The sequence below is a fragment of the Mytilus galloprovincialis genome, chromosome 9 (assembly GCF_965363235.1).
Source record: "Mytilus galloprovincialis chromosome 9, xbMytGall1.hap1.1, whole genome shotgun sequence".
NCBI lineage: Eukaryota > Metazoa > Mollusca > Bivalvia > Mytilida > Mytilidae > Mytilus > Mytilus galloprovincialis.
In genome coordinates this window covers 62,903,867-62,931,458 of record NC_134846.1, presented here as the reverse complement: position 1 = coordinate 62,931,458, position 27,592 = coordinate 62,903,867, and the positions used below count along the sequence as shown (strand labels likewise).

Below are 27,592 nucleotides of genomic sequence, written 5' to 3'. Positions count from 1 at the left end.
ACTTACACATAATATCAAAAGATTACTTAGGCAACATTAAAAACAGAAACAACCAAGATGTACCTTGAGCTATTGATCACTGATGCTACCACCGTTATAAATATTCAATTAACGGGAAATTGATGAGCAATGGATGTGAAAACTCATCACACTGTATTATATCAAATTTTCAAGAACCTCTGATACATAGTATCTTTCTTTCCCAATATACACAACTAAAAACATCCATACACCAATTATTCTTAACCTGTCGCCAATATTGAAACTACTGTAAAAACTTCAACCTAAATACTTAATCTGACCAATAAAGGGTGTATGTAAGGTCAAGATAACATGACATATACTACTTTCAACGAATTTACATACACATTTTGTTGACTTGTAATACAAAGTTAGGATGAAACAAGACCTTATCCTAAACTGGACTACTGAAGTGTTAAAATGATGCTTAGACCAAGTGATACTTCCTTGCAGACAAGGTCTCAATATAAACAGCCAATCTAAAAAGAAAATTGTCTTCCATAGGAAAGTCGAGTTGAAATATAAGTCACCTTGCAATCATCAACATTGTTCCTGACAGAGTTGTTGGAGGCAAGACTAAGAAATTATATTAATAATCAACAGTGTCTAATTCTGAGGATTTATTAACATTCCTGGATTGAGGAAACATTGCATTTTTGTGGTTTTACAAAAGTTTGCATACTGGCAGTTAAAAATTTGTAGGCTGTTGAACATTTAATTTGTGGTTTGCCTTTGCCTATAAAAATAACAAAAATTGATATCCTACAAATAATAGTGAATCCACAGTAACTGAGTGACCAAAAAAAAATGGAACCTCAAAAGCAAAAGTCAATATATGATACATGTATTAAAATTAAGGCAAGTATAACAAATTTTTCCAAGATCATGATTGTTATAGTTAAAAGATACATATTTTGATAAGAGCAAATTATCACAGTATTTTAAGAAACATTATGCAATTATATGAATCCTTATGACACACTTTGGGAACATATTACACTTAACAACTCAAATAAAAGTTGTAAAGTCAATCTATAGACTGACTATAGGTAATTTAAACTAGAGTTTATATGTAAAGAACCGTAACGAAGTAAAAAGGCTTTGAAAAGAAAAAGAATTTGATTTGTTTTAAGCTATCAAACTTTCTTTAATATACAGTCTTTATTTTGGTATCATGCATTAAATTCTGACCCAAAAATTCCCTGTTTTGCTTCTTATACAAGAAAAAGTTCATAATTATCTTAAATGGCAAATTATCTATGATGATAATGAGACATTAATTTGACTGTAAAAAGATTCTAAAATTAAGATAATTATTTTCTCTACAAAATTTCAATTCTAAATTAGAGCTGGTATAACATTTGTCCAATTTAAATTTCTTTAAGCTACCATCTATTCATTGATAATATATAATTTTTATTACTATCTTCTTTATACATTCTGAAATCGATGTAATAATCTCATTGTTAAGCAATATTTCATGATTGCATTTCTTAAAAGTAAATAGATATGGATACTAGGAAAAAAGTATTAGTTTTCCCATGATTAAGCTGAAAGTTTAAAACTTATAAAAACAAAAATTGTCATGAATAAAAACCGTGAAAACATGAAATTTAATGAGTTGTATTTATTACATTGAACAAAAATATGAAAACCATGAGACATTAAATAAGCATCATATAAACTTTCTTTAAATGAAATCATACAACCATGATTTTGTGATTTTGTGATTTATAATTTGATATTTTAACAATTCATATTTCAACAAGATTAAAAATAAGTCTTTTCACAAAATGTATTTTAAAAAAATAGAATGAATCTTTATTCAATATAGTAATATTGCTGAAAGATGCGTTCATATTGACAACAACGTAAGGCATTATAGGTATGTATTAACAACTTAGGAAAACGGGAGGTGAAATATTGTACAAACTGGTCAGGAATAGCACCAAGAGATCTCTTTAAATCTTCAGGCAACTCTCTGTAGTGATGTTTCTGAAATAAATAAAAATAATAAAATTGATTCATAATAATCAAATGACCACTTTAGACAATATGCAGAATTCAAAGAAGAATGTGTCTAAGGACACAAATGTCCACACTCAAGCTATGCAATTTTCCAATTTAAAAGAGGAACCAAAATTTGAACTCTGTCTGCTTGTTTGAGTTCTAAGCATTGTGTATGAGTTTAATAAAATTTGGAAGAGGAAAACTAAAGTAAGAGTGTGGAAAAAGAAAAAATGCAATTTATTAAGTTATAAAGGGGTCATAACTCTAGAATGGTATGAGACTCACTGACCAATTTCCAACTCTGTTTGCGAGTGTTGGTTATTAGCATTGCAAATGAGTTTTTTCAAATTTGCATGAGTCAACATAAGTATAAGTGTGGAAAAGAAAATGGACAGATGGACAGATTGAACTAGAAAGACAGACAAAAGGACAGTCAAGTGTAATATCTAATGCCCTCATTGCTTTAGTTATTACAGAATAAAAAAAGAAAATGCCTGATAACAAATCCTTTGGCATTAAAAAAACTCTTGGGTTTGCAACAATTCAATGACAAAACATTGATGTTTTAAGAAATGTTTCATTTTACAAGTGTGATCTTAATATATAATGTTACATTAGAATTTCAAACTTAAGAAATCTCCAGTCATAAATATTTCAAATTTCAAAAAATCTAACTAGGAATTATTCCTGGCAGGTCATCATTCTGTTTATTGCTGGTTTCATTGCCCTGGAATGATAAAACATTTGTGGCAATGATGTGAGATAAATGATAATTATGTTACTGTGATATACTGATTATAGAACAGAAAAATCCTATCATAATACTTCCCAACAAAAAAATAATTGAATTCCTTACTTTGTTTCTCATGGCTCTCAACAAATCTCTAATGTTTTCTCCTTTGTATGTTCTAAATTTTCTGAGATCTACAAAGATAGACTAGCAGTGTAATACTCAAATAAATCATTAGTATGAGATATCTTTTGAATATAGATAATTTCACTTCAATGCCAACTTTTGTTTCTTTATGTTTTCTTTCATTGTTTGAACTTTACTTATCTAAAATATACAACTTGTCAAAGCATCATAATATATTCAAATACAAGTCTTTAGCACTTACAGGTCAAGTTAACCTAACGCAAGTTTAAAATAATGACAATGGGGAAAAAACCTAATCTTATATAAAAAAAAATAAGACTGTTTTCAAGTATATCTATTTACACCAAAAGTATCTTAAAAATTCTCTTCCTGAATTTTAAATATAATTTGTATATAAGGATAAATTAAACAAAGTCTCTATTATACTTTTTCTAAAACTTATTTTTAATTGCCAGTATTTACCATTCTGTAATTCCTCACTGATATGCTTTCTCCAGTCAAACTTAACAACTTCCAAACCTTTTTCCTCTAAACAAATGAGTACTTCACTATCAACAGTTTCTTTCTCTATTCTATCACTCACATCCTGTCAAAAAATAAATATTCATGTTCCTTTTTTTAAAAGTCCTTTACTTTCTAACATCTTTTCTAGCATAATTTTGTTATTTAAATGAAGCAAATAGTACAGTGTAGGTTTTAATGTCAATTTTTGAAATTGAATAGTCTCCCTTTATATATATTTTAAAAAACCTGTAAACTTTGAACTGAGAAAATAAATTTGAAAACAAAATTAGATTAATTCACTATAATATCAATACACTGTTTGCAACAAATTTTGTAAAATTACTTCAACATGAAAAAGAATCTGATAAAATACAATCATACTTTTTTATCAAAAGCTTCTTACAATGATATATTAAATCTTTAACTTTAAATCTTTAAATCATAAACAGCAATTTTATATAATAAGTTTTGAATGTAAAAGAACTATCTGCAAGTGCATTAAATCAAAACAGCTAATTTCTGTAATTAATAATTCTCTAAGTAATCAATATTTCATTATTTACAAAAATTTGGTATACATTCATCATCCAAACCAAATAAATCTCTTCAGACTGATGTGCCATTTGATGCTCTGTACAAGCCGCATTTTTCTATTCATACCAGTTATGTTAACACCAAATTAAAAAAAATAATTGTAAATTACAATTTTATATACACAATGTCAAATAAGCTAAATTATAATTGGTCTCACATGAAGATAGAAATCAATACCTGAAAAAATGCCATTTGTCTTTCTCTACTCCAAAACAGGGGATGTTTCAAAATAGCTTTTGCACATAATCTTTTTGATGGTTCAAAACATAAAAGTCTGTCAATCAAATCTCTTCTTACATAAAAATCTGAAATAAAATGAATATGAATCAGTCTGTCATTACTTTTCACTAACAAAAAACACTTAAAAGTCATGTTTATTCTACAATGGTGATCTATAATTGTTAAGATTTTAACCATATAAACTTAATTAAAAATCAGCACTTATTGAATAAATAAATGCCAAAATAGATTTCATTTCGAAATATTACAACCTATCATACCTGTTAGCTTGCATTATATGTGAACGTTCACTTAGAAATGCTGGCAATGACAGGCTCATACCTGTCAACCTGTGACGATGAAAATGCAGGTCATGACCTGCATTGAAGAATCAAATCTCAGGTCACAACACATACAAAACTTTTTCGAGCTGAATTTCAGTATTTTGGGTACATTTTTCTTATAATCTAAATCAGTTACCAAAATGTCAATGCATGTCCACTTGGTCATGTTGGTTAAGTAATTTTAAATCTTATTAGTTATTATTTTATTGCACTTTTGAAAGATTTTTATACTTTTGTGTAACACAGTCTTATGTTCTTTACTTATTGTGATGATGTAATTCATCCTCAAACATCAAATACTAGGATATATTTTTCAAAAGTAATTTTATAATGTTCAAGAGGCTACTCAGCCTTAAAACACTTCGTAATTTTCTTTAATTGAAATTAGACTATAATAAAATAAAGTAAAACAGTTCAAGGAAGTATAGATGAACAAAATACTTTTCAACTTTTTTTTTTAAATTGTATAAAGGTATAAAAAAAATGAAAAGTTATATTTCAATATGTATTTGAATTTATTTCATTTTTTCAAGATTTAATCTTTTTCACCCAAAAAACGTAAATATAAGGAATAATTTTGAATGGTGACAAAAAGGGGAAGTAACTCTAGTTGAAATATGTTTGTAAAACAACAGTGCAACTTTTTACGACCTAAAGCTAAGGTAACTGGTGTTAATTAACAGTGTGTTTGACACCAAAGCAGTCAAGTGAAGCCATGCATTTAAAGGGTCACTTAATTTGACAGTTTGCACAGCTAGATGAACTTCCTATTCATGGAAAAATTAAAAATTTGCCGGTATTTCAAAGGAATATTACTTATGAAATCAATCTCAAGGCTAAGGAATACGGGTGAAAACAGGTCATTTTCGGAATACCCGGGTTATTCAATGACCCGGCGGGTGTCCCTGGTGATCCCTCAGAATTGTGAAAATCTCGGGTCACACCCGCAGAATAAGGGTCAGTTGACAGGTATGCAGGCTGGATGCTAGTGTAAATTAGTTTTAATGTAGAATAATTTTTTTGTTTGCATAAAAAATATTTGGATAAAATGCATAATTTTGTCACTTTTGCATTAAACTTCTCTTTGTAAAAATGTGAAAGTACTAGGCAGATGCAATTAAATCTCATATTATTTACAAAGAAAATAAATAAACATGATATTTAAGTGACAAAACATTTCAACTTTTTCACAATATATATGTAAAGAGAAATACTGCTGGAAAACTAATACTCGAAACCCTTTATCTCTGAACATACCTGTCATGGGAAGACTTTGCAGGCTGTAGTCTCCTTCCAGGATATTTGATTGTCTTCTGAGTGAATCACCAAATGGATGCTTTCCCCTTGTTAAAACATAATATATCACACACCCAAAAGAAAACATGTCTACTGCACATGTCTGAAAAACACAAAGTATGACATCATGTGAACACTAAAAACACACTTAAATTAATAACTGTAAATTCAGAAATAATTGCATGCATTTATTATTGCAATTTGGTCATTTTAGACTTAAGGGCAATTTTTAATTTCAGTGATATTGTGAAAAATCCTGTTTAATTCATATAAAAAAATTTCAAAATGCAAGTTTAAATTATGGTGATTAAAACCCCGTTATCTTTTTCGCATTGTAAAATATGATGGCCATACTCAAAACCCTTCTGAGCCAATATAACAAATATTAACAGCAATTAAAATGCTATTTCTTCGCTTTTGCTTATTTTTTACATATCCTTGTAGTGATTTTATGTCATAAAATAAGAGTAAACCATATTCTTTCTTTTCTATTAGTCCCATTAACAGATACAGAATAGTTGCTTACATAACCTTATGCACATGAATCATTCACAAGGTTAAAATTACTCCTCAAGGAGGCCCATTTCTATCACAAATTTTATATGTGTTATCAACTATATATCTATGATGTTATGTTTCAAGTCTTTGATAGTTGGTGTTGAATTCATTCATAACTTTGTAAGACTGTAAATCAGGCTATTCTTTTCGAGGTAGCCTCCCACTCAGAACCGAAAACCATATGCTTAACTTTTGTTGTTCCTTAGTGGCTGCAGAAGTTAACAGTCACATTGATATTTCATTAATCAATAAACAAGTAATTGTAAGTAGAGTTTACATACTGTTCTTTTATCTTCATCTAGCATTTCTGGTGCTATCCATCCTTCTGTTCCCGCTGCTCCTGACCTTCGTGAAAATGAGATTCTTCCTGCTGTCAACTTTTTACATAAACCAAAATCTGATATAAGAGCTTTAACATTTCCTCCTGTGTCAGGCTGTGAAATTAGTACATTATGTGGTTTTATATCTCGATGAACTGAAAGTAGATAGTACATTTAACATAAGTTTCAAATTTGATAAAAATGCATACAAGTTTGTACATATTAATAATCCAATGTGACAGCTTATGACCACAATTTTTAAATCTTACCATGGTTATCTGTACAACAGGTCTCATGTTGCTTTTGATTTGCTTTGTAAATAATCCTTTGGTTTTTTATGTAGTGCAATAGTCTATTTTAATATTACAGACTTTGAGTTTGGATTTAGTAATTTCTCAAAGAGTTATTTCCCATAAGGTGGGCCATTGTTGTTCTCGTTCTATTGGTTCGTTGGCTTTAAATCTTGTTATTACACTTAAACTGCTTTTTATGTTTAGTTACTATTCTTATTATATGAAATAAGGGATACCATCAAAGTAGACAGGTTTCTTGTTCATGTATGCTAACTTCAAACCTTATATGCTATTTCTATGCTTTTTATACACAACAAAGCCATTAGAAACAATTATTTTCCAAATTTGCATAACTTTTAAGCTTGATTTACTTCTCTCTGTTGCTCTTACTTGACCTAGTACCAGATTATCTTAAGAAGAGAAGGTAACTTTTTATTGTTTTCAAATATTAACTCACCAATTCCCAAAGAATGTAGATGAGCTATTCCTGATGCAGCTTGGTGTAACAGTTGTAGAGAATCAAATGTTCTGGAATACTGACTTTTTCCTTCAACATAATCCTGAAGTGTAGCTACACATAACTCTAAGGCTATGTATCTAAACTGGTTATCTGATTCCTACACAAAATATACAAAGTGTCATTAATAATGGTATGTTTGGTAAAACATAAATAATCAAAGTGCTTACAAGCACTGAACGGTAAATATTGCTTTAATTTATCAGTTTGAAGTAAAAGTATTTATTGCTTTGGTTGTAGATCTAGTTGATTTAACAGCAATTCTAGACAAAGAAACTCCAAATTTTTCAAAGATGATGTTAACAATGACATTATTCTATTTTTAGAACAGATATTAGATTCCTTCTCTTGCAAAAGTTATGTAATTTTCTTCATAAGTGTAACATCATTTCGTGCCTTAAGTATCTGAGCATATATTACCTTGATAAATTTCATGGATAGGATGTATAGAATGTAATGATCAATGCACTATATTTTGTGTATCAAAAAAGGTAGCGATAAGCCTTGGAACATTTAGATATAAGTCAGTCCCATAGGGTTTTGTTTGCATTTCATGCGATCTTTAGCTAAAAACTATTCAATGGCCTTTGTTAGTCTTGTATGATTTTTGACACATTCCCCATCTCCATTCTCAATTTTATTAAGTACAAAGAACATATAATGAATGCTTTGTCTTTATATCTATGTTATATACTTGTGCTTTGTTATGTCTATTGTGAAATGATCTTAAGAAAATGTTCTATATCACTATTTGCCTTTCAACCTATGAAATTTGTCTTGGGGAAGTTTAAATTTCGTGTTTCTTAGTGTGTTTTTTTTTGCATGACTTTGATGAAGGGGATGTAAAATTTAGAGAAACATATTCCTCTTATGGTTGTGGCCTGTTCTCTATTTTTTGTGTGATAAGATATTTCCTGCATCACACTACATGGGATGTGATAAGGAAAAGTGATACGAAAATCTGTGTTAATTTGATTGGCTTATCCAGTATCATAAGATGATTTTACAGAATTTCCATTGAAATAATAAACTCACCAAAGACTCATTTGTCAGGATATTTAAATTAAATAACTCGAGTTAATGTCAAGTTATATCCCATTCTAACTTGATATGAAACCTATACATATCGATTCATGTTAAGGCCTGGATGTAGGTTTTAGAATTTTACATGGACAATATAGCATATCCTTTCCTGAAACTTATAAAGTAAATCAATCAATGTTTATAAACATGTTAAGTTCCTTTACACCTACCATACAAAAATATCTAATGACATGTGCATGTTGGTCAGATTCTCTCAACAGCTCTACTTCTCTGTCAGCAAATGTAAAACATTCTGGTAACAACCTCTTTACAGCACAAGGTCTGTTCTCAAATCTTCCTCTGAAATATTTTATTTTATTTACATAAAATAAATTTTCTATATATAACTCATATAAAGTTAATTTTTCTATATATATGAATGAATGAATGAATCTGTATCGCATTAGCAACAACATTGCTTTAGCATAATACATATATACATATATGACAAATATGACAGAATACAGAGAATTATATATAATTCATGTAAAGTTTATTTTTCTATATAGAATTCATGTATAATTCAAGTTAAGTTAATGTTTCTATATAGAATTCATGTAAAGTTAATGTTTCTGTATAGAATTCATGTAAAGTTAATGTTTCTATATAGAATTCTTATAAAGGTAATGTTTCTATATAGAATTCAAGTTAAGTTAATGTTTCTATATAGAATTCATGTAAAGTTAATGTTTCTATATAGAATTCTTATAAAGGTAATGTTTCTATATAGAATTCAAGTTAAGTTAATGTTTCTATATAGAATTCATGTAAAGTTAATATTTCTATATAGAATTCTTATAAAGTTAATGTTTCTATATAGAATTCATGTATAATTCAAGTTAAGTTAATGTTTCTATATAGAATTCATGTAAAGTTAATGTTTCTGTATAGAATTCATGTAAAGTTAATGTTTCTATATAGAATTCTTATAAAGGTAATGTTTCTATATAGAATTCAAGTTAAGTTAATGTTTCTATATAGAATTCATGTAAAGTTAATGTTTCTATATAGAATTCTTATAAAGGTAATGTTTCTATATAGAATTCAAGTTAAGTTAATGTTTCTATATAGAATTCATGTAAAGTTAATATTTCTATATAGAATTCTTATAAAGGTAATGTTTCTATATAGAATTCAAGTTAAGTTAATGTTTCAATATAGAATTCATGTAAAGTTAATGTTTCTATATAGAATTCTTATAAAGGTAATGTTTCTATATAGAATTCAAGTTAAGTTAATGTTTCTATATAGAATTCATGTAAAGTTAATATTTCTATATAGAATTCTTATAAAGTTAATGTTTCTATATAGAATTCAAGTTAAGTTAATGTTTCTATATAGAATTCATGTAAAGTTAATGTTTCTATATAGAATTCATGTAAAGTTAATGTTTCTATATAGAATTCATGTAAAGTTAATGTTTCTATATATAATTCATGTAAAGTTAATATTTCTATATAGAATTCATGTAAAGTTAATGTTTCTATATAGAATTCATGTAAAGTTAATATTTCTATATAGAATTCATGTAAAGTTAATGTTTCAATATAGAATTCATGTAAAGTTAATGTTTCTATATAGAATTCATGTAAAGTTAATATTTCTATATAGAATTCATGTAAAGTTAATGTTTCTATATAGAATTCATGTAAAGTTAATATTTCTATATAGAATTCATGTAAAGTTAATTTTTATATATATTTATAAATAATCACATTTTTGGTTATATTACCAAATATTAGAATATTACAGATGAAGAATTGTGTTAGTTGGTGCCTTTATTATAAAAGAGGGACAAAAGATACCAAAGGGACAGTCAAACTCATAAATCTAAAACAAACTGACAACGCCATGGCTAAAAATGAAAAAGACAAACAGAAAAACAATAGTACACATGACACAACATAGAAAACTAAAGAATAAACAACACGAACCCCACCAAAAACTAGGGGTGATATCAGGTGCTCCGGAAGGGTAAGCAGATCCTGCTCCACATGTGGCACCCGTCGTGTTGCTTTTGTGATTACAAATCCGGTAAATAGTCTAATTCGGTAGGTCACATTCATGAAATGGAAGGGGATTGTAGTTACGACGTAAAGAACATATCCGATATCATTTGTAAAACGGTTATTCCATAACGGTCAACCAACTCATGATGGCGTCTGTAAAATTTACGAAGGGATGATTTCAACTTCACCATTTGGAACTCTGGGTTTAAGAGCTTCCTTGTGAGCAGTAACCCTCTATCAAGAAAATCATGATAGGAAATGCAAGCACGGGAATATCGTATCAATTGGGAGATATATACCACGTATGCAGGTGCTGCTCTAATGTTGCTACTTAGAAATGGAAAGTTCACAATTGGAAAGCTGAAATCATCTCTTTTGTCGTAAAGTTTTGTTTTCAACCGACCCTCATTGTCAATTTCTAGATGTAAGTCAAGATATGAGGCCGACTTAACTGTATCTGTAGTATCCTTTATCTCCAATTTGATGGGATAGATGCGTTCCACATAGTCACCAAATTTTGAATTGTTTAGTGAAATATTATTATTTCAATAAGGTTATATAATGTGTAATGAACAAAATAAAATATGGCTGATAGATTATAATATGTTTAGATTGTAACTGACTTACTTATAAACAAATGTTCCTTCACAACCATGGCCAAGTACTGCCTTAGGATTATAAACTATTTTACCAACCTGTACATGTCCATCTGGTACAGCTGGAAGTAAATAATATATCATTAATAGTTATTGACTTTAAATATTGACAGTAGAATTAAGATTGGGGCATTTAGTTGATCACTATATAGATTCTTCTTGTTCATTGTTAAAGTCCATTCTGTTGCCTTTAGTGCTTACTTACATCAACTTCTTTTGGGCTCTTGGATAATTTTTTTCATTGGCAATCATACCACATCTGCTTATAAAGCAGCATAATTTCCACTTTTTGTCTCATATTTCAAAACAACAACATATCATACACCAATAATTTTAAATATTTAATGAAATTACAATCATATAAACATACCTGTCAACTGACCCGTATTCTGCGGTTGTGACCCGAGATTTTCACAATTCTGAGGGATCACCAGGGACACCCGCCGGGTCATTGAAATAACCCGGGAATTCCGAAAATGACCCGATTTCACCCGTATTTCTTAGCCTTGAGATTGATTTTCATAAGTAATATTCCTTTGAAATACCGGCAAATTCGTAATTCTTCCATGAACAGGCAGTTCATCTAGCTATGTAAACTGTCAAATTAAGTGACCCATTAAGTGCATGGCTTCACCACTTGACAGCTTTGGTGTCAAACACACTGTTAATTAACACCAATTACCTTAGCTTTAGGTCGTAAATAAATTGCACTACTGGTTTACAAACATATTTGAACTAGAGTTACTTCCCCTTATTTGTCACCATTCAAAATTATTCCTTATATTAACGTTTTATGGGTGAAAAAGACTAAATCATAAAAATATAAAATTCAAATACATATTGAAAAATAACTTTTCATTATTTTTATACCTTTGTACAATTTTTAAAAAAAAGTTGAAAATTATTTTTTACTTTAACTGTATTACTATATTTTATCATAGTCTAATTTCCTTATCAATCAAGAATGTTCATAGATGTAACACCTCTACATGGTATGTTTAAAGGCTACATAGCCAGTAGTCTCATTTTAAAATTACATTTGAGAAATAAATTTTAAATGATGACAAAAAGTAAAGAACATAAGACTGTGTTACACAAATTTATAAAAATCTTTAAAAGTGCAATGAAATAATAATAAATAAGATTTAAAATGACTTAACCAAGTGAACATGCATTGATGTTTTGGTATCTTTGATATACATTATAAGAAAATGTACCATAAATACTGAAATTCAGCTCGAAAAAGTTCGTACGCGTTATGACCTGAGATTTGATTCTTCAATGCAGGTCATGACCTGCATTTTCATTGTCACAGGTTGACAGGTATGTATAAATATGAAGTAAATCTTATGACTTTTGTGTACAATTGTTTGAAAGATTATTGTTTCCTACACAAATAATTAATGTACAGTATACTTACCATCATATAAATCAGATGAAGAACTTCCACTTTTATGCATTGATGTCTGAGCAGATTTTTGCTCTTGGCTCATTAACTTTTGTTCTTCTAATTGTTTCTGTAGTAATATCTTAATAGACTGTTCTGTTCTCTGCAAAAGATAAGTTTAAATACTTCAAATCTTTAGAATTCATAAGACTATTAAGAAATTAAGCATCACAGACAGATTATACAAAATTCTATCAGTCTGTCTAACCATCAATACATTGAAGAATATACTTTATTATGTTTCTTGTCTTTTTTGTACAAATTATAAATTGTAAAATACTACCCTAAAAATGATTGAACCATTTAAAGAGTAGTTTCAACCCAATGTCTTGTAACTTACCCTTGTGAACATATAGAATGCCATAAGAACAGTGATGATTAGGACTGCTGCCGAACTAACAACCTTGACTTACCCTTGTAAACATATAGAATGCCATGAGAACAGTGATGATTAGGACTGCTGCCGAACTAACAACCTTGACATCAATATATTGATATATCCCTTGGTCAGCTGTTGTGGTAATGTTAGGTTTTATAGGTTCCGGAACAGGGTCAATATTTGGAAAGATCACATTATTTGATTTGTCAGTTATTGCTAATGCAGGTGACATTTTGTTGCTAGATTCTTCTGGAATCTCATGGTGACCTACAATAGAAAACATTTTTTTTATTTTCTTTCATCCATTCAAGATATTCTAAAAGAAGAAATTTTCCAAAAAACTCCATGCCCCTTTCACTTAATCTTATTTCAATATGCAGTTTAAAAAACCCTAAGTTGACTTTTTTTAAAGTATGCATCAAATACATGTTTACTAAGTTTCAAGTTGATGTGACAACAACATCATAGTAAACTACTTTCAACCAAAATTTTAACCTGATGAGGGACATCAAACGGAAGAATTAATAGACAGACACACAGATGAGAGATCAAAAAGCCATCATAGGCAAAAATATTTAATCAAAATAAAGTATTAAAATACCTCCTCCTATCATTTAATTGGGTATTGTTAATCTAGTATCTCATTTATATTATTTATTAATATCTGATCTAGAACTCTTACAGTGTAACCATGTTTCAGCAGGTCTTAGATTTTATTAATGAACCTTTCTGACATGTGGATCTGTGTCAGAAACAAGAGGCTCTCCAGAGCCTGAATCGCTCACCTTAATTTTTTCTCATCAATGATTATTTTGGCTTTTCAATTTATTTAAATGTTCTTTGAATCGTCCTATTTTCTTCAAAAGCAAAAAAAAAATCATTTTCTCCTATGTTCTATTTTAGCCATAGGAGCTATGTTTCTGATATACAAGGAAATGAAATATAAAATTTATACTAGATACTCTGTAACTCATTTAGCCTAAGTTTGGCTGAAATTGATACAGCAGTTTCAAAGGAGAAGATTTTTTAAAGTAAGTCAACATGATGAACAAATTGTGAAAAAAGTCTTTAAAGGGCAATAACTCCTTAAGGGGTCAATTGACAATTTTGGTCAAATTGACTTATTTGTAGATCTTACTTTGCTTAACATTTTTGCTATTAACAGTTTATCTGTATCTATAATAATATTCAAGATAATAACCAAAAACTGCAAAATTTCTTTAAAATCATCAATTCAGGGGCATTATACCTGAAAAACCAGTTACCCAATTCGGCTGAAAATTTCAGGACAGGTAGACCTTGACCTAATAAATACTTTAACTTCTTGTCTTATTTGCTCTAAATGCTGGAGTTTTTGAGATATAAGCCAAAAACTGCATTTTACCCTGTGTTCTATTTTTAGCCATGACGGCCATGTTTTTTGACGAAATAAAAAATAAAGCACAAACTTTATTTTATACACCCTACTGATCATTCAGTTGAAGTTTGATTGAATTTGGTTAAGTAGTTTTAGAGGAGAAGATTTTTTAAAGTTAGCAAATATGATGAACAAATTGTGAAAAATTGTCATTAAAGGACAATAACCCCTTAAGGGGTCAATTGACAATTTAGGTCATTTTAACTTATTTGTAGATCTTACTTTGCTGATCATTTTTGCTGTTTACAGTTTATCTTTATCTATAATAATATTCAAGATAATGACCAAAAACTGCAAAATTTCCTTAAAATTACCAATTAAGTGGCAGCAACCCAACAATGGTTTGTTTGATTTATCTGAAAATTTCAGGGCTGATAGATCTTGACCTAATGAACATTTTTACCCCCTGTCAGATTTGCTCTAAATGCTTTCGTTTTTGAGATATAAGCCAAAAACTGCATTTGACCCCTATGTTCTATTTTAAGTAACAGCGGCCATGTTTTTTGACGGATCAAAAATCGAAGCACACACTTTGTGCAGGATAATCTAAGGAACAATCACGCTAAGTTTCATCCAAATCCATTCAGTAGTTTCAGAGGAGAAGATTTTTTAAAGTTAGCAAATGTGATGAACAAATTGTGAAAAATTGTCATTAAAGGACAATAACCCCTTAAGGGGTCAATTGACAATTTTGGTCATATTAACTTATTTGTAGATCTTACTTTGCTGATCATTTTTGCTGTTTACAGTTTATCTTTATCTATAATAATATTCAAGATAATGACCAAAAACTGCAAAATTTCCTTAAAATTACCAATTAAGTGGCAGCAACCCAACAATGGTTTGTTTGATTCATCTGAAAATTTCAGGGCTGATAGATCTTACCCTAATGAACATTTTTACCCCGTGTCAGATTTGCTCTAAATGCTTTCGTTTTTGAGATATAAGCCAAAAACTGCATTTGACCCCTATGTTCTATTTTAAGTAACGGCGGCAATGTTTTTTGACGGATCAAAAATCGAAGCACACACTTTGTGCAGGATAATCTAAAAAAAACTACAAATCCATTCAGTAGTTTCAGAGGAGAAGATGTTTGAAAAATTGTTAACGACGACGACGACGACGGACGCCAAGTGATGAGAAAAGCTCACATGGCCTTTTAGGCCAGGTGAGCTAAAAAGGTAAAGCTGACACATACTTATATTTGAGTTTACTTCTCACCTAACATCATGTAAGAGTGTTCTCTGCGTTTGGTTGAGGCTGTAGAAGTTTCCTCACGACTGGACCCTTTCTTTGGAGGTAACTTTGGTCCCTCAAGAAGTAATGGTCCTTGATTTTTTGGCTGAAATATCAATGAAAAAGGTAGAGAATTATTTTAATATTTTCTAGTTTTGGTGTTTACTGACAATTTTTTTTTATGACCTCAACCTTTTTTATATTCTTGAAACTAGTCGGATCTGATGTCAACACTTCTTTAAAACACCTCTCCCAACCTATGCATACAGTTTTGATGTGTTTGAAATTGGAATTAATATAATAACAAATAAGCAAGTGGGATACACAATTTTGATATACACATGTTTGAGTTTACCACACTTCTCAACCTTTAAAACACTTCAAATGGTTTTTTTATATTTTCATATTTTAGGCTAGATTTAGATTCAATCACTTTCAAAAATAATATTTTATTCGAGTTATATGTCTGAAGTTCCTAAAAACACATCCACAATAGATGACACAAAAAGGATAAAAATAATTGTTTTTTGCTTTTGTCATCTTTTGTCTACAATAGCTTCCTTTTCTAAGCATTGATAAGGGACTCAGGGAAGATTAGTTATATAGCTAACTGTGAACCCTCTTAAAATAAAGCATTGTTGTTGTTGATAATTCCACCTGTTTAATTTGTTCTCTTGTTTCTATTTCAAGTGTCAAGTAATAACAAACATGTACTATTCCTTACCACTAATACAAATATGCATGCAAAACTTTCTAAATGAATATTTGAAAAAAAACTATTCAGGGGACATAATTTCAAACTTACTGCAACTGCTACAGTTGTCTCATCCACTAGAGATCCTAAGGCATAAAATCCATGTTCATATTCTCCAACATATAATGTAGGGCTGAAAATAAATAATCACAATATATATTAATCATCACTAATTATAAGTAACAATCAGGGCTTCCAAAACGGTCATATCTTCCGGTCATTTGTATAATGTCCGGTAAAAGTCCGGCTGGGCAAAGCATGAAACGGTTATACACTTATTAGTTTTCAAGGCTTTTTCGGTCATTTTTACATAATTCACGATCTTTTTGACCCAACCTTTTGCCTTTAACATCAACACATTTCCGGTCATAAATGTGACATGATGATTAATTACTATCAAAACAACCCCTACTTCAATACTTTCTAATTTTAATCAAGGCTAATTAGTAGTTGGACAGCTGAAATCTACCTGTTCAGGTGACAGGTGAACTATGTTCAGTACCGGACATCGTATAAATTGATCGGTTTATTCACAATTATTTTCTTACATTTCAGCGGTTTGTATCTAATTGATTTAGTCCAAAAGATTAAAATTATTAGAAATTAGTTTATCAACATGATTTGATGAAAAATTTAAAAAGGTTTTAAATGAAAAATCGTCAGAACTACATCGTATGAACTAGAACAAGTGTGCTACATTTCTTCAAAAATGCTAAAATTATCATTGATACCTGTATCTAACATTCATTTCAAGTATTTTGTTGAAGAAATAATGTGGCTCTCAGTCGTGCTTTGTAAACGTACACAGATTTGACGTATCCGTTTATGGTCCATGTTTTACCATTGTCAAGTCAACATCTGGTTAGAACAATGTGAAAATGAAAGTAAAGTTTTTGACAATGTCATTTTCCACAAATAAAGTCTAAGGCAGATATGAGCACGATGATGTGCACACTTTGAATGATGCACTGCCAATTTAACAGTTACATCCGAACATCAAATTCATATCATATCAAAGTAAAGTTATTTTAATGTAATGTCAATCATTGGAATTGCCATCTGATTACCATAATTGCCTTTTGTGACTTAGTCTTCAGGGATTAAAATCGGGATCAGATATGAAATGTCCGGCTGGCTCAAATATTTTTTGGAAGCCCTGGTAACAATGTATTTCTATAAGCAGAAGTGCTTGGAGATGAATGAAAAAGAAATGTAAACAATCGTTTTAGAGAATCTATCAGAGTCATATTTGACTGACTGATTGGTGATATTAGCCACTTTCAACAGTATTGTGCTATTTGGTGGTGGTCAGTTTTTATTGGTGGAGGATACTGGAGTGCCCAGAGAGTACTACCACCTTTGGTATAAAACTGACAGTCCTAGTCAATCAAGATTTGAGTCGAGTGCACCTGCCCCTTTTGGGAATTTATCTCACAACTTCAGTGTAGACTGGCTAATGATTCAGTATTGCACAACTTAGACAACTTGGCCACCTAGGCCCCTTAGTAATATTGAAAAGTTGAAACAAGTTTTATTATGACAAAAGAATTGGACACAAGAAATACAGCTTAGAATTATCAACTCCATTAATTTTATATTAAAATCTTATAGTTATATTTGAATAACAAATAGATTTTACCATCTCATTTTTTGCTGCCAATAATTTTGTAAAATCATGTTAGAATGTGTATATATGTAGGACTCAAATCTATGGCGGGTTCCAAATCTATGGAAAATTCCTAATCTATGGTAAATATGACGTAACAAACACCAAACAAATCAAATCTATGGCAGATTTTAGAATTACGTTATTTTCCACAATAAAAAATACGCCATATTAGTTGTCGCCGACTTCAGCAAAGTTGTTGGCCTTCCAAACATTTCTGATGTCCTGTGTTAAAAAGTGTTTTCCCTCTAGAACAATTAGATGATGGTTTAAAGAAAGATGTTATCTTTTATCCATAGAAGGGACAATAATTATGTAATGCACCATCCGAATCCCGCAATGAAGAAAGGAACAGCTGTTTTAAGTAGGGGATATTTTGGAATGGAGTTACATTGTATATTGATATTTTAGCATCAACAGCTGCATGTTACATTGTATATTGATATTTTAGCATCTACGGCTGCATGTTACATTGTATATTAGTATTTTAGCATCCATGGCTGCATGGCAAAGTATTTAAACTTAGAAAATGAAATTACAGGATACCACCTTGACTTAAATCGTCACCAGTTAAAACAGATTAATTAACGCTAAAATAAATATTATGTGAAAAGTCAAACTGTTTAATTTTTTTTTTAACTGCTGTCTTGTTTGTCAATGGAATTCCTTTTTACTAGTTGTTTTAATAAATGGATTAAACCGGTAGCATGCACAGATTAAGAAATGCTTATTTTTCTGGGGAGGATCATATTAATCCTGATTTCTGTATTATGTATATCACTTCTACACTATTTTATGGTTGACATTACAATTTGGTTGACCATTAGGGAATGATTATTTCACAAATGTTTATAGACATGCTCCGGTTGTCGTACATTGAAGTTATTTAAGACAAGTCATTACTTGTACATGTACTGCCTTGTTCAACGTTTGCACAAAATCTGCCATAGATTTGGAAACAACAAAAAACCGCCATAGATTAGGAAATTATAAACCTTCCCATAGATAAGGGTTTAAAAAATCTGCCATAGATTTGGAATGGCATGACGTCATATTTACCACAGATAAGGAATCTGCCATTGATTTGGAACCCATCATAGATTTGAGTCCTACATATATATATATATATAAAATTGCTGCTTTGGTGAAAATACAAATCCATCACATTCTCATAATTCGCTTACTAGAATACTTCCTGATCTCCATGTTTTAAAAACTTTTCCTTCCATAACCTAGAGGTGAGTTTCCCTGTTAAATGTTCCAATGTCTCTGGAGCAAAGGTATAGAAAGGTATTTTCTGAAGACCATCTGGAGATAAGGAATACATAGCAACTACTGGAGAATTATAATTATTTAACCACTTGATTTCACCTGTAAAAGAGAAATATAAAATATAATTACACATGTGTTATATGTATGAATGTTTCCCAACATATAGAAGTATACAATAAGTCTTATTTTATAAATATTAAATGAAAATCAAGTAAATTTTGCAGCTATTCCTGAAATCACATTAATCACTATTTTTATACGTTTATATTTTATCATTTAACCAGATGCTCTGCAGGGCGCAGCTTTATATGACCACAGAGGTTGAACCCTGAACAGTTGGGGCAAGTATGGACACAACATTCAAGCTTGATACAGCTCTGAATTTGGATTGTGATTAAATAGTTGACATAACATAGGTTTCTGACACAGAATGAATGTGGTCTAAGAACTTAAACTTAAAAACTTAAAATTTTTATAAATTGGACATGTACCTATTATGGTCCAATATCCAAAATCTAAATACATGGTTAGATTCAGCATATCAAAGAACCCCAAGAATTCAATTTTTGATGAAATCAAATAATGTTCAATTTTAGACCCTTTGGACCTCAATGTGGACCAATTTGATAACCGGGCCCAAATATTAAAAATCTAAATACATGGTTAGATTCAGCATATTGAAGAAACCCATATATTTAATTTTTGTTGAAATCAAACAAAGTTTAATTTTGGACCCCGATTTGGATCAACTTGAAAACTGGGCCCATAATCAAAAGTCTAAGTACATGTTTAGATTCAGCATATCAAAGAACACCAAGAATTCAATTTTTGTTAAAATCAAACTAAGTTTAATTTTGGACCCTTTGGACCTTAATGTCATGAATGTAGACCAATTTGATAACAGGACCAAAAATTAAGAATCTAAATACACGGTTAGATTGGCATATCAAAGAACCAAAATAATTCATTTTTTTTATGAAATCAAACAAAGTTTAATTTTGGACCCTTTTGGCCCCTAATTCTTAAACTGTTGGGACCAAAACTCCCAAAATCAATCCCAACCTCCCTTTTGTGGTCATAAACCTTGTGTTAAAATTTCATAGATTTCTATTTACTTATACTAAAGTTATTGTGCAAAAGCCAAGAAAAATGCTTATTTGGGACTTTTTTGGGTCCCTAATTCTTAAACTGTTTGTACCAAAACTACCAAAATCAATCCCAACCTTCCTTTTGGTCATAAACCTTATATTAAAATTTAATAGATTTCTGTTTTCTTATACTAAAGTTATTGAGCGAAAACCAAAATAAATGCCTATTTGGGCCCTTTTTGGCCCCTAATTCCTAAACTGTTGGGACCGAAATCCCCAAAATCAATCCCAACCTTCCTTTTATGGTCATAAACCTTGTGTTTAAATTTCATAGATTTCTATTTACTTATACTCAAGTTATAGTGTGAAAACCAAATGTCTTCGGACAACGGCGCCGACGCCACATCATACCAATCTACGACCAGTTGTATAAAAAAAATTAGAATAAAAATCCTCTTGAAATCAACGTAAAATATCAATTTAAGGAAATTTACCAGATTTGGAATCTAGGGTTACACTCATTCCATTTGAACTGGATGATAAATGTTTGAAATCTGAAAATATATAAAACTTTCATGAGAATGAAATATGAAAACACATAAAATGAAAATCATATATGGATGTGACTATTCATTAAAATATGATACACCTTGCTGTCATTGGTATTATTGATTTACAATGTCAGTGGCTGACCACATTGTGGTTATTTCACAGTTTTAATTATTTTACTTTCACATGATTTTTAAACATTATAACAGGTTAAGATATACTTTCTAATGTGATAAAGTAATGCACGACATCAAATTCAAACAGTCAATGACATAATATGCTCAATCCTAACAGACAGTCAAATGTAATTCCTGTCATAAAAATGACTAAGAGTTTGACTTTATTTTAGGATGCGTAAGAAAAGCCTTTTCACTCTATGTGGTTATGAATTTGGAATAATTTAGCTGACACATTAAAGAGAAATGCCATTTGAATGCATGAAAACTACCAAAATAACTAATACTGTGGATTCATTAATGTTTGTCAGGTACCAATTTTCGTGGCTACAGATGAACCACAAATTCAAATGTTCAACTAATAACAAATATTCTATAGGCTTTATATGCAGAAATTGGCAAAACGATGAAATCAAATATCTTTGAAAATGCAAGCTTTTCTTAATCCACGAAAGTTGGTACCCACAAAAATATATTAATCCACAGTAAGTTGATTTTACTGATAACACTTCATACCATAATCTTTACTATCCTTGTTTGCTACGTTTGTAGAATAATCTGTAAATGTGGCATTCCACCTGAAAAGAAGAAAAACATAGTGATGAGAAAACTCACTTGATCAGTCAAATCAAGTATGCAAAGAGAATTAAAACTAAACACTTAGAATACCTTAATTAACTGTATTTGGAAAACCATCCTGATTTTTTTTATTATTTGAATCTATTTGTAGCTGTATTGATGTCACTGACTTGTAACTTATATTGGTATTATTTATAGGTAATTTAATATAGCCGAGCATCTTTTAAAAAAATTTCCACAACTGATTTTAAATTTTCCACAAGTCATTTTTCTTTATCAGAGTCAATATAGGACGTATCACAGACATCAAGTACTTTCTGTCCTGCTCAAGATTACAGAAAGTACTTAATGATTAAAAACATTTCAGTAGTCTTAGCTTTCATGCTTTCATTTGTTTTCCTGTTCAATGTTCTTAGCTAAAATCTGCAACCAATGATATTTTCATGGTATACTTTAATTGCCATATCAATATATGACAACACTTTAATAGTCTGCAGACTCTTGGAGTGTTGTTGTCATTAACTGGTATTTTATTTTTTTAATACATGTAATGTTGCATTAATTGACAACCCTGCATAATTGGCAATCATACCACATCTTCTTTTTTATATACCAAGGCATCCATTTTATTAGACTCTATCGACAGGATTCTTAAAGGCCTTAATTCACTATTTGAATTTAATATATTTTATCAATATAAGTAAAAAAAATCTGTAATTATCAATTAAATATGACAAATTTTATGCTTAACTTATCCTTACCTTTTATGTCCAGTTTTACTGTCAAACATAGTAATTGTATACTCTGAAAGTGATTAAAATAACATGTAAATCATTTATAGCTATACATTAACAGATCAAACTGAATGAGAGGCAGGATGAGGTTAACAAAAAGGGAAAAGTAGGTCAAATGTGAGAAAAAAGGGCAAAAAAATAAAGAATAGAGAAAAATAAGGGAAACAAAATATTTTTTTTATTGCCATCTAATTTAAAAATAGAGATCCATACTTAATAAAATTGAGAATGGAAGTGGGGAATGTGTCAAAGAGACAACAAAACGACCATAGAGCAGACAAAAGCCGAAGGCCTGTTTTCATATCTTTTAATAAGATACATGGTAGTGTGATAACTTAATTAATAAACAGCTGCGCCATGAGCACATGATACACCCTTCGTCTTGTGTGAGAAGTTTTATGCAATAATCATAAATAGTTTCTGAGATACGGTTTGACATGTGAAAAAAACCTTTTTTTACAAAAAACTCAATAACTCTAAAATAAAATTTTGAATCATCACCAAAAAGTATGTAGATCTTTAGATTAATATAACTAAGAAGTGTGTAAAGTTTTAAGCAATAATTTTGAATCGTTTATGAGATATGGCGCAACATGTGAAAAACCAGCCCCCGCAATACCTCTAAAATCCTGATAGACGGACGGACGGACAGACGAATGAACGCCAGACATTTGTATACCATAATACGTCCCGTCAAAATTTTGACAGGCGTATACAAATTTCTCTGAGGCCAGAAATACTTTATTTTTTTATAATATGAAGGCAGGTCTCAACTTAACTATCAAAGAAGCACCCACATTCCTGTAAAATTCATCTCTATCTGTATTTTTTTAATTGGTCCAAAAGGGAGATTTATACGAGTCATTATCTAGCTCCTAAAATCGTGAAAAAGAAATCTTTTTAAAGTTATTTTAAATGTATCTTCATATTAATTTATTTCCAAGTTATAAACCAAATGAGATGAGTAGTATTTTTCAATGATTTTTTTGTATTTAGTTTTGTGAACTGTTTATTTAGTATTTATTTTGAAACAACCTACCTGATCTTCCAATATATATGACATTTTCAGCATCAGATGGACAGACTTTCTGTGTACCATCCATAGATAAAGTACGAATCTTTTCTCCTGTGACAGGGTCTACAGCTATCCATACATCCTTTTTGTGTCCTAAATAAGAAAGAGTAATTCAATATACTGATTCTTTTTTAAATCACTTTGGTAAAAAATTTAAAAGTTAAAACTGAAAAACTGTTAACATAGAGTTGCTTCCCCTTTATTTTACAGTCAAGTTCATCCTAAATGGGTATACAGTAAGGGTTTCAATTATTCCTTTGTCAAGTAATGGTGTTTAAAATATACATTTTTTGCAGATATTCAGTCTGTTAGAATTCTGATAATCTAAGGAACAGTATTTATTTTCTACTTACTATTTTCAAGCAAAATGTTTGTGTAATAATTTGAATACCTGTATATAAGATTCCTTCGTTACTTTTACAAGGTAATGCTGAAACAAGCTGTGGTATTGTCAAAGGTAACTTTGTTTGTGTAATAATTTGAATACCTGTATATAAGATTCCTTCGTTACTTTTACAAGGTGATGCTGAAACAAGCTGTGGTATTGTAAAAGGTAACTTCTTTATCCCATTCATGCCATCTCCTAATGCATACAAACTTCCATCTTTGGGGTCAGGTAAGAAACTAAGTTTCCTTAAATATGATTATAAACAGTAATATTAAAATTGTTCTCTATACAATCATTATAGAAATGTTACATGCAAAAAAAGAAAGAAAGATGTCAACAACTGTTTGAGAAGCCTAACATATGAAATGATTAAGACTTCTTGAAAGACAACCCGCTGTTACTATGAAATTCACAAAAAAATGTCTTTACCAATTCTTCAAAATATGATAAATTCTGTATATATATATATATATATATATATATAGTTAGGAAAACTTTTAGAAGTATAAGATAATAAGATACACCAATAAGGTTGAAGAGCAAGTTTGAGTGTATATAATTTACAACAAAAAGACAGTAAGACAAGCCGTGAGCTATTTGACCTTATGTTAAGGAGGAAAATTTTAATTATGTCTGATATTCAATTACATTGAATGTAATTAAGTGATGCAAATCTAAAGAAGCTTACAAATTTAAGCAGTTTTGACTGATTTCACTTACCCTGCTGTGACCTCAACTGGCACCTTTATAACTGGTTCTGCAAAATATAAAACCATAATAATAAAACATAAATTAACAAATTTTTGATCTCTGTGTGTCCCTCAATCTTTAGAAAGATTTTTCCTACAAATTTGTATCATGGAAAGAATTTCATATATTAGTGAAGGAAATATTTAAAAGATTTACAGAAAATAATTTGGTCTTTTTTTTCAAAAAATACTCCAGAATATCATTATTATGCATAGTAAATTTAACATGATTTCCTTAATAAAAACATAAACATATTACAGAACAAAAAAAATAGCTAAATCACTACATGTTTTGGTAGATTTACAAGTTTTAATGTCTTGATTGTAAATGAAGTAAAATCAGACATGTTTTAGAACCTTACATTGTAACATGTGTTACAAATGTTTTGTCAAACCTTTGTGAATGAAGTGAAAATCAGACCCAAGGTAAATCCCACTATTGTAACATATGTTACATGTCACATTGTATACATTAAAACATTTTGACAAAGGTTATCATTGGGAACAGAGAAATCAAATTAAAGAGACATGACCTTTGAATTGAGGTTTAAAATGCCTAGATATTCCTACACTACAAGAAGACCATTAGTTGGTAACCAGACAAGACAGCTTTTTTCTAAATATCTTATACCCTATAGCTGGTTATTTTCGCGGATGTAAAATTCACGATTTTCATTGAATGAGGTATACAAAATATTTTAGCGGTTATTATTTTGATGGATTTAAAACTTTTATCAATACCTATGCATGAACACTTATAATATGGCTGCATTTATTTTGGCAATTTTGTTCTCTCCGCAAAAATGAGCAAAAATTGACACCTTGCGAAAATAACCTGCTATACAGTATCAATATACATTATACCTTCTTGTAATGTCCACTGTGTTTTTCCTGTTGTTTTACTGACAGCATGCAACGTACCATCAAGTGTAGACACAAACATCAATGAATCATGTAAAGATAAAAAGTTGGCCTGTAAAATAAATATAGTTTCATAATATGTAATCATAAAACAGTAAATCAATTAAAAATTATCTTGGGTACAGAACTTTTTTTACATTTGTAAAGGGGCATAAATCTAGAAACATAAAAGTGACACCACCAAAATTCAAACATCATCTGTGTTTTGTGGTAATAAGCTTTGTGTATAAGATTCTTAACATTTGGTTAAGATAAACTTAAGTTAGTGAAAAGAAACAAAAATTCAGCAATTTTTCCCATTGTAAAGGCACATTACTCTTGAAAGGTAGAAGTGATGCCACCCAAATTCAAACTTGATTTGTGTTTTGTAGTAATAAGCATTTGAGAAGAGTTGTCTCATTGGCAATCATACCACATTTTCTTATTTTTAAAATATGAATCTGTAAGAATTTTTTTTGGGTCCTTACTGTAGACCCTAGTTGACTTCATGCAATGATATTATAATACACATAGTTCCTTAATGCAATGACCCACTCAGACATGCATCTACCACATGATGTATGTTATTTTGTTTTTCTGCATGTATAATTGTGTGTGCAGCATGCTAAATTATTCCCATGGATCAGTACCCTAATTGTTTACTTATATACATGTATGGTTTGTGTTAACTTTATCAGAGCTAATCAATTTGTTTTCTGTGTTTCATGTCTTGTTTAATCTGGCTGAGGACGACCCTCCAAATGAGGAACCATTTCCCTAAATGAGGAACAATTCCTCATTTGAGTAATCATATGACATGTTTGACAGTGCTAAAAAAAAGTCCATAAAATTCAGTTACAAAATTTTGTTTTTAACACCTAGATGATTACTTTAATGAGGGTTTGATACTCATTTGGGAAATAGAGTTCTCCAATAGGCGGGTTATCCCCAGTCTTTTAATAATGCTTGCACCTTTCACTAGTTTGTTAGCCATCACAAAGGACCCTTGTCAAATTTTGAAGGCACAATTAAAATATCTGAAGCCATAATGGATTTGTGATTGTTGTATGATGTCAAAAGTTCAAGCGGCGCAGATTCTCGGGTCAACCAGCGCAACTTTCCAAATAGCGATAAGGTGTATAGTATTAAAGTCTGTTAGCATGTGCATGTATTGCATACCATGTATACAACTTATCGCTATTTGTCTGCCATTACTGGATATCACACAGGTTCCCGTAAAATTTTGACGTCACAATACAAAATATCTGACGCCACAATGAAAAAGTGATTGTTGCATGCTTCAAAAGTTCAAGCGGCCAGGTCAACTGGGATTTGCGATAAGGTGTATAGGTCTATCATGTTTATCTGGGTAAAAAGAACGACAGAGTTTCAGTGATGCACCAACTTTACGTAACCAGTTTATATGCTTATATGCTATTGGTTGTAGATGTTGTAGCTTTTATCTTTGAATAATTTCATCATATTTTCCAGCCTCTTCAAGGCTCTTGTTATGACATCTGTTATTACCTTACAAACAGGCGTTAACAGAGTTATTTGCAGACAAAATAGAAGAATTGTTGTACTAATTTTCGACATGGTTTCTCATTTCTCAAAATCAACTCATATTAAAAGGGTAAACAAAGCGTGGCGTGGGGAAACCCTCAATGTTTTCATTCTTCAGCTTTTCTTGTTAATTATGGGAAACGTCCAAGAGCTTCGAAATGATAGTCTATTTGATAAGTTTTTTCATTCTACATTATATAATTATTTTAGGTACATTTTATGTTTGAAATAAATATTTTTGAATGATAATTAGTCGAAA

General features: G+C 30.1%; 1 protein-coding gene across 1 annotated transcript; it reads right to left on the bottom strand.

Moving 5' to 3' along the window:
• Positions 1 to 1,394: 1,394 nt before the first annotated feature.
• LOC143045571 (serine/threonine-protein kinase/endoribonuclease IRE1-like) lies at positions 1,395 to 27,453 on the bottom strand. The gene is made up of 22 exons (XM_076218172.1): positions 27,298 to 27,453; positions 25,735 to 25,843; positions 24,842 to 24,878; positions 24,221 to 24,366; positions 23,698 to 23,826; positions 22,626 to 22,668; positions 21,802 to 21,863; positions 21,055 to 21,114; positions 19,385 to 19,571; positions 16,586 to 16,667; positions 15,766 to 15,886; positions 13,162 to 13,394; positions 12,722 to 12,851; positions 11,273 to 11,363; positions 8,807 to 8,936; positions 7,494 to 7,653; positions 6,705 to 6,898; positions 5,827 to 5,968; positions 4,184 to 4,311; positions 3,371 to 3,494; positions 2,888 to 2,955; positions 1,395 to 2,016 (listed from the first exon to the last, which is right to left on the bottom strand). Exons 1-22 carry the CDS (start codon positions 27,364 to 27,366, stop codon positions 1,843 to 1,845), a joined length of 2,619 nt encoding a protein of 872 aa, XP_076074287.1. The 5' UTR covers positions 27,367 to 27,453; the 3' UTR covers positions 1,395 to 1,842.
• Positions 27,454 to 27,592: the final 139 nt, after the last annotated feature.